The sequence below is a fragment of the Canis aureus genome, chromosome 14 (genome assembly GCF_053574225.1).
Source record: "Canis aureus isolate CA01 chromosome 14, VMU_Caureus_v.1.0, whole genome shotgun sequence".
Lineage (NCBI taxonomy): Eukaryota > Metazoa > Chordata > Mammalia > Carnivora > Canidae > Canis > Canis aureus.
This window is the reverse complement of record NC_135624.1, coordinates 49,430,948-49,445,214: the sequence shown is the minus strand read 5'-3', so window position 1 is coordinate 49,445,214 and position 14,267 is coordinate 49,430,948. Positions and strand designations below refer to the sequence as shown.

Genomic DNA, 14,267 nt, shown 5'->3' with positions numbered 1-14,267 from the left:
CTTGTGTATTTTCTAGTGTTGGAGTGACTAGGCCTCTAGTGCACAATCTTGTCGGAAAAAAGGTATGTTAAAACTTACCTCATGATATGGCAAGTACTTAGCAGAGGTGAAAATTCTTCCTGGATCAGGGAACTTATTAACCATTGTGTCCTTGGAGCCTAGGTCAGGGATTATACTTAATAAGTGCTTAATAAGTAGTGGTTGAATTGAATTCAACCTGTGAAACATTCTGGGCTCAACCTGTTGACTTAATTGTGCAGGTATATAATGTTCCAGGCAGGGAGTAGGTGTAGAGAAATTGAGAAATCATGAAAGATTTTGGTGCTATTATAAGGAATCTGGCTGTATCCTGTAGGCAACTGGGCCAGGAGAGGCTTTTAAGCAGGAAAATGGTAGGGCCCCGTTAGTTCATTAGGAAGAAAACTGAATTGGAGGGAGAAGAGATGCAAAACTGGGAAATGTTGGGGGGCGGGGGTAGGTCATTGCTATTGTCCAGTTGAGTGATGATGGTGGATTAAGCCAGTGATGGGCAAGGATGGATGCGCCCAAGGGGCTGGATTCCAGGATTTTTGATTCAGATCAAGATTTAGTGCCAGTAAGACGAGGGAAGGAGGATGGGGATGGAGAAAGTGAAAACGAGGCCGGTAGGTTTTTCATGAGGCTCGAGCTCTATAACATACATAGGAGACAACAATCCAGAAACTACAAAACACCACACTTGTTTTTTTTTTTCATCCTCTCTGGTGTCTCTTAGTTTAGATGGGCAAAGCGACTTTTAGGGTGCAAGGAAAATGCCAAACTTCGCGTTAGCTCTTTTTTTTTTTTTTTCTGAGATTTCCCAAGACACTGGGAGGGCCAACCAGAGCCTGGAGGGACGGGAAAGGAAGGAGAGCAGCGGGCGGGCGGTTCACAGACCTCTCCCCACGACCCGGAGCCCCGCCCACCGCCTCTCCTCGCCGGCCAATCACGCTCCGCCGCGTCATCAGCGCGCGCCGACCCGGGCCGAGCCCGAGCCGCACCACGTGTACGGTGTTGACTGTCAAGGCGTCCAGGAGCCCGGTTCCCGGAAGCGGTGAGTCCCGACGCTGCGAACCCCGAACCATGAGCGCCCCGGGCGTGCTGTCGTTCACCCAGCAAGGCTGGGAGCAGGTGCTGGCCAAAGTGAAACGCGCGCTCGTCTACCTGGACGCCGCCTGCGCCGAGAGCCTGCACTGGGGCTGCGGAGCGTCGCGGCTGCTGGAGGCGGTGGGAGGCCCGGCGTGTCACCTGCGGGAGTTCGAGCCCGCGGCCGTGGGCGGGGGCGCCGAGCAGCCCAAGGCGGTGTTCGTGCTGAGCTGCCTGCTGAAGGGCCGGACCGTGGAGACCCTCCGGGAGATCATCGGCCGCAGTCGCTTCCAGTACTGCGTGGTGGTCACCGCCGTGAGCCACGCTGCCCACCTCACCGCTAATCACGTGCCGGCGGCTGCAGCGGCCGAGCTGGAGGGGCAGCCGGTGTTCGAGCAGCTGGAGGAGAAGCTGTGTGAGTGGATGGGCAACATGAACTACACGGCCGAGGTGCTGCACGTCCCGCTGTGGCTCGCCCCCGTGGCGCCCCACCTTGCCTTGACCCCGGCCTTTGCTTCCCTCTTCCCGCTACTGCCCCGGGATGTGCATCTCCTCAACAGGGCTCGTCCAGACAAGAGGAGGCTAGGAAGCCTGAGCGAGGTGGATGCCGCCGCCCTGCCCCCCGAGCTGCTTCTGCAGATCAGGTGCCTGGTGTCAGGCCTCAGTTCTCTGTGTGAACATTTGGGGGTGCGGGAGGAGTGTTTTGCTGTAGGTTCCCTCAGCCGGATCATCGCTGCAGATCTGGCTAGTTACGCCCCTGCCAAGAACAGGAGGAAGACCGCCGCGGGCAGGGCCTCAGTGGTCTTTGTGGACAGGACTCTGGATCTCACGGGTAAGTGGGGCTGCTGTAGGTCTTCCGAACCTCTCCCCAGGGTGCTGGCACTTTCACTGATTCAGCATTTATTCTGTCTTTTAAAATATTTTTTTATTTTTTATTTATTCATGATAGACGACAGAGAGAGAGAGAGAGAGAGAGAGAGAGGCAGAGACACAGGCAGAGGAAGAAGCAGGCTCTATGCAAGGAGCCCAACGCAGGACTCCATCCCGGGACTCCAGGATCACAGCCCAGGCCAAAGGCAGGCGCTAAACCGCTGAGCCACCCAGGGATCCCTTCAGCATTTATTCTATTTACCTCTTACTCTATGTCAGGCTGAGGATACAGAGATGAACTAGACAGACACAATCCAGGTCTCACAGAGTTTTCCATCTAGGGGGGAATACAGGCGAGCAAATCAGCAATTACAGTCAAATTGTTAAATGCATCTTTAACATGCACTGTTTTGTTTCACAACTACATCTAACCAAAGATACTGGGGGAAATTATGCTGACATTGAGGAGAACTGTACACCTGGGAACCTTTTAGAAATGTGCAGTCGCCAAGACTCACAGCAATCCTCCATAAGAATGCTCTGATTTGTTGGAGAGAGTTGTTGACAGGTGAACCAGTGGAAGGAAAACCGTGCAACAATACATGAAATTATCATAGGTAGTTTAGTTTTAGGTTTCTTTATTTTAATTTTATTTACTTATTCATGAGAGACACAGAGAGAGAGAGAGAGGCAGAGACACAGGCAGAGGGAGAAGCAGGCTCCATGCAGGGAGCCGGACGTGGGACTCGATCCCGGGTCTCCAGGATCATGCCCTGGGCCGACGGCAGGTGCTAAACCACTGAGCCACCCGGGCTGCCCAGTTTTAGGTTTCTTTAAGTGAGTGTTAATAAATGAAGTATTACCAGAAATTGAGATTAAATCCAATCGTATTTGGAAAATACGATTTCCAATATTTCGAAAATATTTTCAAATGTTCATTGATTTATTCTTAGCTGTTACTCTATTGAGGATTGGATAGGTGATGTCAAATTTTAATAGCGATCAGTTATTTATGTGCATAGAAAACAAGGGTAACCTGAAAATAGGTGAACAGAAAACACTTTCTGATAGTGACATGTGCATATTTTCAAAGGTCACATTTATTGTTCCCTGATTAGGTAGATACGTGTTGCTAGCAGTATGGTTTGGCCACACCCATATTCAGGGGTCATGGTCAGGAAACTGATCTTAGTAAATATTCTTCTTAGTAGGTCAGGAAAAAAGTGGAATGAAGTCACAAAAACCACAATAGCTGTATTTGAGTTTTTGACTTTATAAGACTAAGTTTTAGATCATAAAATAGAAACTAAGCTAAGTGGTAATACTGTGATGTAAGCTTAATGATGTGACCATAAAAATAGTCCGTCATTGTGATTTAAGTACAAGTAAAAATCATAACATCTCAGAACTCTTAGAGGACTAAAAAGCACCCGAGGAGTTTATGCTTGCTGAATTTTTGAGTGTGCGGCATATACTGTTTCTACTTCTTTCTTAGGCCCCAAATATGACATTGTTTCATAATTAATCAAGGTCACGTAGTGTTGTGCCTCTCCTCCACCCCTATGATTTCGGCTGGGCAGACTTTAACGTCCCTGCCCTCCAGCATCATGGTAACAGCTCTTGTAAGTCTTAGGCATGCTTTTCTTGTATATGACTCTTGAAAATAAAAGCCATCAGAAAACTTTCATATCTTCCTATCACCAAATTACCCAGCCTTTGTACATCTATACCCACATATTTTCCTTTCCTTCCTTTGTATTAAGAAGAGATGTACTGTCCCTGCTACTATCAAATGCCAACTTCTTCACTTTTGCAGACAAGGTCCTCTCCCTTTTCACTTGTCTCATAGATTTACTTTTGTCACATACCCTCCCTTGTTTCTAGATCTTCATTGGAAAAAATCTTTTTTACTGGATTTTCCTGGTCAGCATACAAACAGAATGTAACATCTCCTCTCTTAACACCTCATGCTCCTCCAACTTGTTCTATTTTTTCTTTTTTTTTTTGCTCCATTTTACAACAAACTTGAAAGAGTCGTCCATACTTGCTCTCTGTACAGCAGTTTCTTCTTTCAGGATCACGAATGGCCTCCATGTTGCCACATCCAATGTTCAGTTATCAGGATTCATTTTACTCAATCTCAAAGCAGCATTTGATACAGCAGAGTAGAGGATGCAAAGAATTAAAAATAATAATAAAAAATATTAAAAGATGCACAAAAGATACACAGATAAATCCAGTTTCTTGTGTAACCCCATCAGAATGTAAATCTGACATGTCATTTGCTTGCTCACAGTCCTCCCACAGCCTTCCAACGTACCTACTGTCAAATCCAAATTCCTTACCATTGTTTTCAAGGCCATACGTGACCTGCCTATGTGTACCTTTCCTACCTCATCTTCCACTAATCTCCCCTCACATGTTATTTTCCCACCACACTGGCCACCTCACCAAGTATGTCCCAGCCTCAGAGCCTTTGGTGTTCTGCAGCTCAGCTTGGAACGTTCTTCCTTCAGGTATCTACACGGCTTTCTTGTTCACTTCCTTTAAATCTGTGCTCAGATTTTTGCTTCTCAGACAAGCCTTCCGGGACCTCCTTTAGCTACTCTGTAACCCTCAATGGGAGTCCTTTGTTCCTGGGGTCCTAGTAATTTATAAGTTGAAGTCTTTTTAATGGATACCTTTTGAATAATCACTCAAACTATATTCCAGATGAGCAGATTAATGATTCATTTGTGTCACAGTTGTTTCAACATAGTGCCATGTTAGTAATATTCAGGGCTGATTTGGTACATAGCTGTGTTGTAAAACCTACTTTTTAATCATTAAAATTCTTCTGTACTAATGAGTAAAAGGAAATTACTTATTGGGCCCACAAGCCACAGAATACTGTTGCTTAGTGGAGAAGAGGAGAGTGCTGGTGTGGACACAGCTGGTCCTCCAGAGTTGCTAAAGGTACTGAGGCAGCGAGGGAGGTTGTGATGATTGTAGAGATGTGGCATTTGTTCTCTCCTCCAAGGTGGTAGGGAGGTAGGTGTGTTAGTAGCCTTATTATTGTCTTGGGTGCTCTCTGTCTTTGGTCCAGACTCTGGTGACCAGGAACATACCTGATCAAAAACAAAAACAAAAACAAAAACAAAAACAAAAAAAAACTCACTGTTTTTTCTGATATGTCTTGAATGTAACAAGCATAAGGAGCTGTGAGTCATAACAATAAGTTTGATGGAGAAATTGTTACAAGAGTTTGGTGTGGAGTCTTATGACAAACTGTGACTGGCATTGTTTAGCCAGTGATACTGCAGCATACAAAAGATTACACCAACAATTTCTAAAAATTAAAAGCTGATTTGAAAATTATTGGAAAGACTCGAATGGTTTGAATTTCAATTTAAATTACTTGACAGCAGTTTTAATATAGAGATCAAAGGGAAATACATTTTTTAGATTTTGATTTAGGTGTTCATTTCCGTAAACATATATTAACTTTTACTATTAGTTGTTAAGTATTTTGGAAAACATCCTTGATATTTACCACTAGAAGGTTTGTAGGCTTATATGTCTTCTAGATGTAAAATTAGCACTACCAAAAATAACCTCCAATAATTCGTAGATATCCAACATTCTTAACATCCTGCTTATAGTACAGTCAAGTTTCTTTCTCATATTTTTGTTATTATCTTTGCTGAAAGTAACATTAATTTGTCTAATAAGTTGGTTTATTATTTTCAGTAAATATTTATTGAAAGCCTACTGTGTGCCAAGCATTGATACAGGTTTAGGGAAACAGTGATGAACAAGATAGGCTATTTCCTTGCCCTCCTGAAACAGTTGATAAGCTCTCAACACCTAAAAATATAGGAAGTTTATTGTAATTATGTGAGAAGTAAATAGTCGCTGATGTCTGTTTGCAGTGATGTTGGTTTACGTGTCCCAACCACTCAGAAGCTTGTGTCTCTGCAGAGTGCATCAGGCGTGTTTGCACAGGAGATTTAAGTACAACATTCTTTTTTTTTTTTTTTTTAGATTTTATTTATTTATTCATGAGAGACACAGGCAGAGAGAGAAGTAGGCTCCATGCAGGGAGCCCAATGTGGGGCTTGATCCCGGGACTCCAGGATTACGTCCTGGGCCAAAGGCAGGCACTAAATCATTGGGCCACCCAGGGATGCCCTAAGTACAACATTCTATGGACTGTTCTGGCTGCTGATTTGTTTCAGGGGAGAATTAAAAAGGTAGATGTGATTTATTAATCTTTCAAAGGTTTGAGTCTGGTTTCCTTTCCATTCTTTTTTGGCTCTTAGGATTGACTAGAATGCTTCAAGTTCAAAATCAAAAGATAGGGGGATGTCTGGGTGGGTCAATGATTGAGCGTCTGCCTTCAGCTCAGTGCGCGATCCTGGAGTCCTGGGATCGAGTTCTGCATTGGTCTCCCCATAGGGAGCCTGGTTCTCCCTCTGCCTATATCTCTGCCTCTCTCTGTGTCTCTCATGAATAAATATATGAAAATTTTAAAAATTCAAAAGATAGAAGGTGGCAGTAACTCTGGGAATTTAATTTCCTCCCCTGGTTCCATTCTGAATTTTAGTTTCATGTAAACTTTTAAGTCAAATCCATTCAATTAAAGATTAATTTGCAGTGCAAAGGGTAATTCGTATTCCTGAGATTATGATACACTGATGCATTTATATTTGCTTTAAGGTATATATATGATTTGTTAAAGTACTGAAATATGAGACTATTAATAGCTAATATATGAGAGCATATTACTTTTCTTAGCCATCAACATATCTAAGCTTTTTTAATTTTCAAAATTGTTCTGTGAGGTAGTATGATTATCACCATTTTACAGATGAGGAAACAGAGAAATTGAGGAATTAAGTAACTTGCCCAAAATCATGCAGCTAGTAAATGGTAGTCAGGATTTGAATGTTGACAGCTTACTCCAAAGCCTATGTTCATGACCCATATCATATATGTTACTATAGAAAAATGTTTGAGAAGCCTTGTCCTGGACAGTATAGATGCTGCTGCTAGGTTGTCCAGAAGCTAGCAGCTTTAAAGACTAAACACACTTGTTGGGCCCTGGTGCTGCTCTAGTGTTCAGAAAAGTGACTTATTCTTCCCTCAATCTGATTTTCCACCCCCAAAAAATTATCAACTAATATCTTCATCTTAGTGTTCAGTGGATACTGTTTAAAATAAACGTAAGTGTGAGAAATGATTGAGAAGCCTTTCAAGGCTCTGATTAGATGGCTAGTGTTAGATCCAGGCTAGTATAGTTTCAAGTCCTGGCTTAATTACTTAGTTGCTGTTTGATCTTCATTGAACCTTTTTTTTTTTTTTATTTAAATATTTTATTTATTCATAAGACACAAGGAGAGAGAGGCAGAGACATAGGCAGGGGGAGAAGCAGGCTCCCTCTGGGGATCCTGATGGGGGATTTGATCCTGGGGTCCCAGGATCATGACCTGAGCCAAAGGCAGATGCTCATGCACTGAGCCACCCAAAGGTAGATGCCTTTGCATTGAGCCTTTTGAGGGTTTTCTCATTTGTGAACAGGGTTAGATAATGACCTTAAATTACTGTTGGAAGGATACAAAATCATTCATTCATTCATTGAATATATAACTAATACAGTGGGTAAGATTAAAGAGTGACAGGGTTTCCATTTTAGTTGGGGAAGGCCTTTCTGAGGATGTGACATTTTAGCAGAGATGGAAAGAAGAGAGGAAGCAGGCCATAAAGCTGTCTTGGTGTAGAACATACAGTCCAAGCTGCAGGTGCAAAGGATTTGAGGTGGGAATATGTTTGACAGGTTCGAGGAACAGTGGGAGGCCGGTGTGGGTCCCTTCAGCTTGCCTTGGGAGGAGATGAAGTTGCAGAGATAAGCAGAGGCCATGTACCGTAGGGCAAAGTAAGGACTATATAAATGCCAAAGTATGATCAGAACCTTGGGGAGTTCTGAGCTGTGATGTTACATGATCAGACTTGTGTTACATGGAATCCTACATGGAAGGAGGCAGAGGATTGAGGTAGATCCTCAATGTATGGTAGCTGCAACTACTATCTAGGTTGGGTAACAAGCATGACTGGTTAGTTACGAAGTCTTAGCTCTGCCTCTTTCTAGTCATAAGTCCTTGAGCCACTGTCTAACATATAGGTCTCAGTCTCGTGATCTATAAAATAAAGATACCCAACAGGGTTGTTGAGAAGATAATATAAGTTAACACAGCTAGCTCCTAAAACAGTGCCTGGTATATAGTGGGCACCGGAAAATAAATGTTTCTTAATTTTATTAATCAATGGTATGCATTTGAAATTACTTAAGTTTTAGGGCAGCCCCCGTGGCTCAGCGGTTTAGGGCTGCCTTCCGGGCGTGATTCTGGGCGTGATCCTGGAGACCCGGGATCAAGTCCCACATCGGGCTCCCTGCATGGAGCCTGCTTCTCCCTCTGCCTGTGTCTCTGCCTCTTTCTCTCTCTGTCTGTCATGAATAAATAAATAAAATCTTAAAAAAAAAGAAATTACTTAAGTTTTATTACTTCAAATATGTTTTCTCTCTAAGATTAAGAGTGTACATACGAGAGTGATTTGCCGTACACATAACCCAGAAGAATCCTTTTACCTGACCTCTCACCTGCCACTAAAGGAAATGAGAGTTGGTTAGAATTGACCATTTGTCAGGAACTCTGTTCTGTCATACTTGAAAAAAAAATAAGAAGCAGCAGAATAAGTGAGATTCCTCCTAACTGGTCCTGCAAGATAGCTCCATGTTTTGGTTACCTGGGGAAGGTGTGAAGAATGATGCAGATGATACCTATAATCGATAAATGTTTCTTGAGCGACTTTCACATGCAGGTTCTGTGCTAGGTGATAGTGACATAAAGCTTCCCTACTCATGTCCTGGGGACGGGAAGCCTTGGCTCAGCTGAAGCTGATTAAAAATGTAGACTCTCAGGCCTCTTTGCAGACTTAAAATCAGAACCTGTACTTTAACAACATCTCTAGGTGATTTAAATGAATAATAAAGTTTGAGAAGCGCTGATGTAAAGAGCAATCAAGGCTCTTGTCCATGAGGAATGAAGCAGAGTTAAATGAAGCACGAAGTTCAGCAAATTAAAGTATGAATGATAAATGCCTTCATAGGTTTTAGGTACAAAATTCTCCTTTAAGGGGTGGCCGTTACTAGACCAGTGGTTCTCAACCCGGTTTCACATTTGCACCACTCCAGAAAGCCTGGTTCTTAAAAAATGGGTCTGGGCAGAGACTAGTATCAGCATTCTTTTAAAAGGTCCCCACATGTGCAAAAATGTAAAAAGGAGCATAGGTGGTTCTGGGAATTCCTTTTAGATCATTTTTTTATTAGGGTTTAAGGTGCATAAAGGTTGGGATGAAATAGGGATTGGCAAGGGATGAGGAAGGGTGATGGAGATAATGAGGAAGGAAGTTGGGGCCATGTTTCAAAAGCCTTAAATTTCATGCTCAGTGAGGAGTCATAATAAATTTTTAGGCAGGCAAACTGCATGCATACATTTCCTGTTGAATGAGTTCTCTGGTGGGCAATGTGGTGGATAGATTTATTGATTCCAAAGTGGGAACTGAGAGATGAGTCAGACTCCGATGGGATGGGTTTGTTGCTGTTGTTTTACTTGTTTCCCCCGCCCCAGTCCAGTTTGTTAAAGCATAATTTACATATAGTAACATTTATCATTTTTAGCACAAAATTTTGTCAAACAACATATAGTTGTGAAACCAAAACCCATAATCAAGACATTGTGGAGATCAATCAGAAGGCTATTATAATATCTAGGTGGGAAATGATGTGAGTTTAAAACTTTTGGTGGGAATGCAAGCTGGAACAGCCACTCTGGAAAATGGTATGGAAGTTCTTCAAGAAGTTAAAAATAGAACTACCTTATGACCCAGTAATCACACTACTAGATATTTACCACAATGGTACAAATGTAGTGATCTGAAGGGGCACCTGCACCCCAGCGTTCATAGCAACAGTGTTCACAATAGCCAAACTGTGGAAAGAGCCCAGATGCCATCGAGAGATGAATGGATAAAGAAAATGTGGTAGATATATACAATGGAATATTACTCAGCCATCAGAAAGGATGAATACTTCGCATTTACATGGACATGGGTGGAACTGGAGGATATTATACTGAGTGAAGAATGCTGATTGTATTTTGATAGGGATTGCATTAAATTTGTGGATTGCTTTGGGTAGTACAGGTATTTTACCAATAATTGTTCTTCCAATCCATAAACATGGAATGTTTTTCCATTTCTTTGTGTCTTCTTCAATTTCCTTTGCAAGTGTCCTGTAGTTTTCAGAGTATAGATCTTTTACCTCTTTGATTAGATTTACAACTAGATATCTTATGATTTTTGGTAGAATTGTAAATGGGATTGATTTCTTGACTTCTCTTTCTGCTGCTTCATTATTAGTGTATACGAATGCAACAGGCTTCTGTACATTGATTTTGTATCCCGCAGCTTCGCCGAATTAGCAAAATTAGCAATTTTTTTTGGTGAAGTCTTTTGGGTTTTCTATAGCGTATCATATCATCTGCAGATAGTGAAGTTTGACTTCTTTCTTGGTGATTTGGATGCATTTTATTTCTTTTCTTTTTTTTTTTTTTTTTTTTTTAAATCTATGATAGTCACACACACAGAGAGGCAAAGACACAGGCAGAGGGAGAAGCAGGCTCCATGCACCGGGAGCCCGACGTGGGATTCGATCCCAGGTCTCCAGGATCGCGCCCTGGGCCAAAGGCAGGTGCCAAACCGCTGCGCCAACCAGGGATCCCATGCATTTTATTTCTTTTTGTTATCTGATTGATGAAGCTAGGACTTCCAGTACTGTGTTAAGTACTAATGAGAGTGGACATCCCTGTCTTATTCCTGATTGTAGAGAAAAAGCTCTCGGTTTTTCCTCATTGAGGATAATATTAGTATGGGTCTTTTTTATATGGCCTTTATGATGTTGAGGTATGTGCCCTCTATCCCTACTTTGTTGAGGGATTTGAATGGATGCTGTATTTTGTCAAATGCTTTTTCTGTGTCTTTTGAGAGGATCATATGGTTCTTGTCCTTTCTTTTATTAACGTGGTGCATCACATTGATTGATTTGTAAATTTTGAGCCATTTCTGCAACCCAGGAATAAATCCCACTTGATTGTGGTGAATATAACTCTTTTAATGTATTGTTGGATTCCATTTGTTACTTTGTTGAGTATTTTTGCATCCATGTTCATCAAGGATATTGGCTTGTAATTGTCTTGTTTAGTAGGGTCTTTGTCTGGTTTTGAAATCAGGGTAATGCTGGCCTCATAGAATGAGTTTGGAAGTTTTCTTTCCATTTCTATTTTTTGGAACTGTTTGAGAAGAATAGGTATTAACTTTTCTTTAAATGTCTGATAGAATTCCCCTGGGAAGCCATCTGGGCTGGACTTTTGTTTGTTGGGAAATTTTTGATTACTGATTCAATTTTTTTGCTGGTTATGGGTAATGTTCAAATTTTCTATTTCTTCCTGTTTCAGTTTTGGCAATTTGTAAGTTTCTAAGAATTTACCTATTTTTTTCAGATGCCCAGATTATTTGTTGGCATATACTTTTTCATAATATTCTCCAGTAATTGTTTGTATTTCTGTGGTGCTGGTTGTGATTTCTCCCCTTTCATTCATGACTTTGTTTAGGTCCTTTCTCTTTTATTTTTGATAAGTCTGGTGAAGGGTTAATAAGTTTTATTAATTCTTCCAAAGAATCAGCTCTTAGTTTCATTGAGCTGTTCTATTGTTTTTTGCTTGTTTCTATTTTCTTTCTTTCTTCCTTCTTTCTTTCTTTCTTTCTTTCTTTCTTTCTTTCTTTCTTCTTTCTTTTCTTTTTTCTTTCTTTCTTTCTTTCTTTCTTTCTTTCTTTCTTTCTTTTTTTTTTTAAAGATTTTGTTTATTTATTCATGATACACACACACACACACACACAGAGAGAGAGAGAGAGAGAGAGAGAGAGAGAGGCAGAGACAGGCAGAGGAAGAGGCATGTTCCGTGCTGGGAGCCCGATGTGGGACTCAATCCTGGGACTGCAGGACCCTGCCCTGGGCCAAAGGCAGGCGCTAAACTGCTGAGCCACCCAGGGATCCCCTATATCATTTATTTCTGCTGTAATCTTTATTATTTCTCTTCTTATGGTGGCATTTGCCTTTATTTGTTGTTCCTCTTTTAGCCCTTCTTGTGTAAGATTAGGCTGTGTATTTGAGACTTTTCTTGATTCTTGAGATAGGCCTGTATTACTATACACTTCCTTCTTAGGACTGCCTTTGCTGCATTCCAAAGGTTTTGGGCTGTCATGTTTTCATTTTCATTTGCTTATGTATTTTTTAAAAATTTCTTCTTTAATTTCCTGGTTAACCCATTCATTCTTCAGTAGGATATTCTTTAACTCCATCTATTTGTGGTCTTTCCAATTTTTTCTTTTTTTTTTTTTGTGGTTGACATCAAGTTTCATAGTGTTGTGGTCTAAGAGTACATGTGGTATAATCTCAATCTTTTCGTACTTGTTGAAGCCTGATTTGTGACCCAGTATGTGATCTACTCTGCAGATTGTTCCATGTATACTCAAAAAGAATGTATGTTCTGGTGCTTTAGAATGAAATGTTCTGTGTATATCTGTTAGATCCATTTGGTTCAGTGTGTCATTCAAAGCCATTATTTCCTTGTTGATCTGCTTAGATGATCTGTCTGTTGCTGTAAGTGAAGTGCTAAAGTCCCCTACTATTGTTGTATTATTACCTAATATATATTTATATATTTGAGGTATAGATTAGTTCTTGTTGGATAGACTCTTTAATTATGATATAGTGTCCTTTTTCATCTCTTGTAACAGTCTTTGGTTTAAAATCTGGTTTTTCTGGTATGACTATGGCTACTCTGTCTTTCTTTTGATGTATGTTAGCATGATAGATGATTCTCCATCTTCTAACTTTCAATTTACAGGTGTGTTTAGGTCTAAAATGAGCCTCTTGTAGGCAGCATATTGATGGGTCTTTTTTTCTTTTTAATCCATTCTGATACCCTCTGTCTTTAGATTGGAGCATTTAGTCCATTTACATTCAGAGTGATTATTAATAGAGCTGAATTTAGTGCCATTGTGTTACCTGTAAAGTTGATGATTCTGGTGTTCTTTGTTCCTTTTTCTGGTCTTTGTTGCTTTTGTTTTTTCTTTCCCATTCAAAGAGTACCCTTTGATATTTTTTACAGGGCTAGTTTAGTGGTCATGAACGCCTTTTGTTTTTGTCTGGGAAACTCTTTATTTTTCCTTCTATTCTGAATGATAGCCTTGCTGGATAGAGTATCCTTGGTTGCACATTTTTCCCATTCAGCACATTGAATATATCATGTCACTGCCTTCTGGCCTGCCAAGTTCTGTGGAAAGAACTGCTGTTAACCTGATTCATATTCCCTTGTAGGTCAAGGACATTTTTCCCTTGCTGTTTTCAGGATTTTTCTTTGTGTATTTTGTAAGTTTTAATAAGATATATCTTGGTGTTGGCTGGCCTTTGTTGATTCTTATGGGAGTTCTCTTTTGCCTCTTGGATTTTGATGTCTGTTTCCTTCCCCAAATTAGGGAAGTTTTCAGCTATAATTTGCTCAAATTAACCTTCTACCCCCTTTCCTTTGCTTCTCCTTCTGGGACTTTTATGATATGAATGTTATTATGCTTTATGGAGTCACTGAGTTCCCTAAGTCTACATTTGTGAACCAATACTTCTTCTTTTCCCTCTTGTTTTCAGCTTCATTATATTTCATAATTTTATCTTCTATAATACTGATTTGTTCCTCTACTTCATACATCCATGTGTCATTATATCTAGTCAGTTTTGCATCTTGGTTTTAGCATTTTTTGTTTCAGCCTGCCTAGTTTTTAATTTTTTTAAAATCTCTACAGTAAGGGATTCTCTAGTGTCTTTTATGTTTTTTTCAAGTCCAGCTAGCATCCTTGTGATTGTTGTTTTAAAATCTGTTTTTAATTATATCTGTTTTGGTTAGATCCCTGGCCATGACCTCTTATTGTTCTTTCTTTTGGGGTGAAGTCCTCCATCTTATCATTTTTTCTGGGTCAGTGTGTGTGTGTGTGTGTGTGTGTGTGTGTTAGGAAAGCCTGTTATAGTTCCTGTTCCTGAGAGTAATGGCTATATTAAGAGGAGGTCCTTTACTGTCCAGGGCCTGGTGCTTCAGGAAATTTTTAAAAAAATTTTATTTATTTATTCATGAGACACACACAGA

At 40.8% G+C, this 14,267-nt stretch overlaps 1 protein-coding gene across 5 annotated transcripts in view; it reads left to right on the top strand.

The window, feature by feature from the left end:
* Positions 1 to 1,002: 1,002 nt before the first annotated feature.
* The window catches only part of SCFD2 (sec1 family domain containing 2), a 413,781-nt gene continuing 400,516 nt past the window's right edge, over positions 1,003 to 14,267 (top strand). For all 5 annotated transcript variants that reach the window (XR_013352219.1, XR_013352220.1, XR_013352221.1 and 2 more), the window contains exon 1: positions 1,003 to 1,936. Coding sequence is in view for 2 of the 5 variants with exons in the window: in XM_077847997.1 (XP_077704123.1) it covers positions 1,102 to 1,936 (835 nt within the window). In the remaining 3 variants the exon portion in view is untranslated. The remainder of the gene's footprint in view (positions 1,937 to 14,267) is intronic.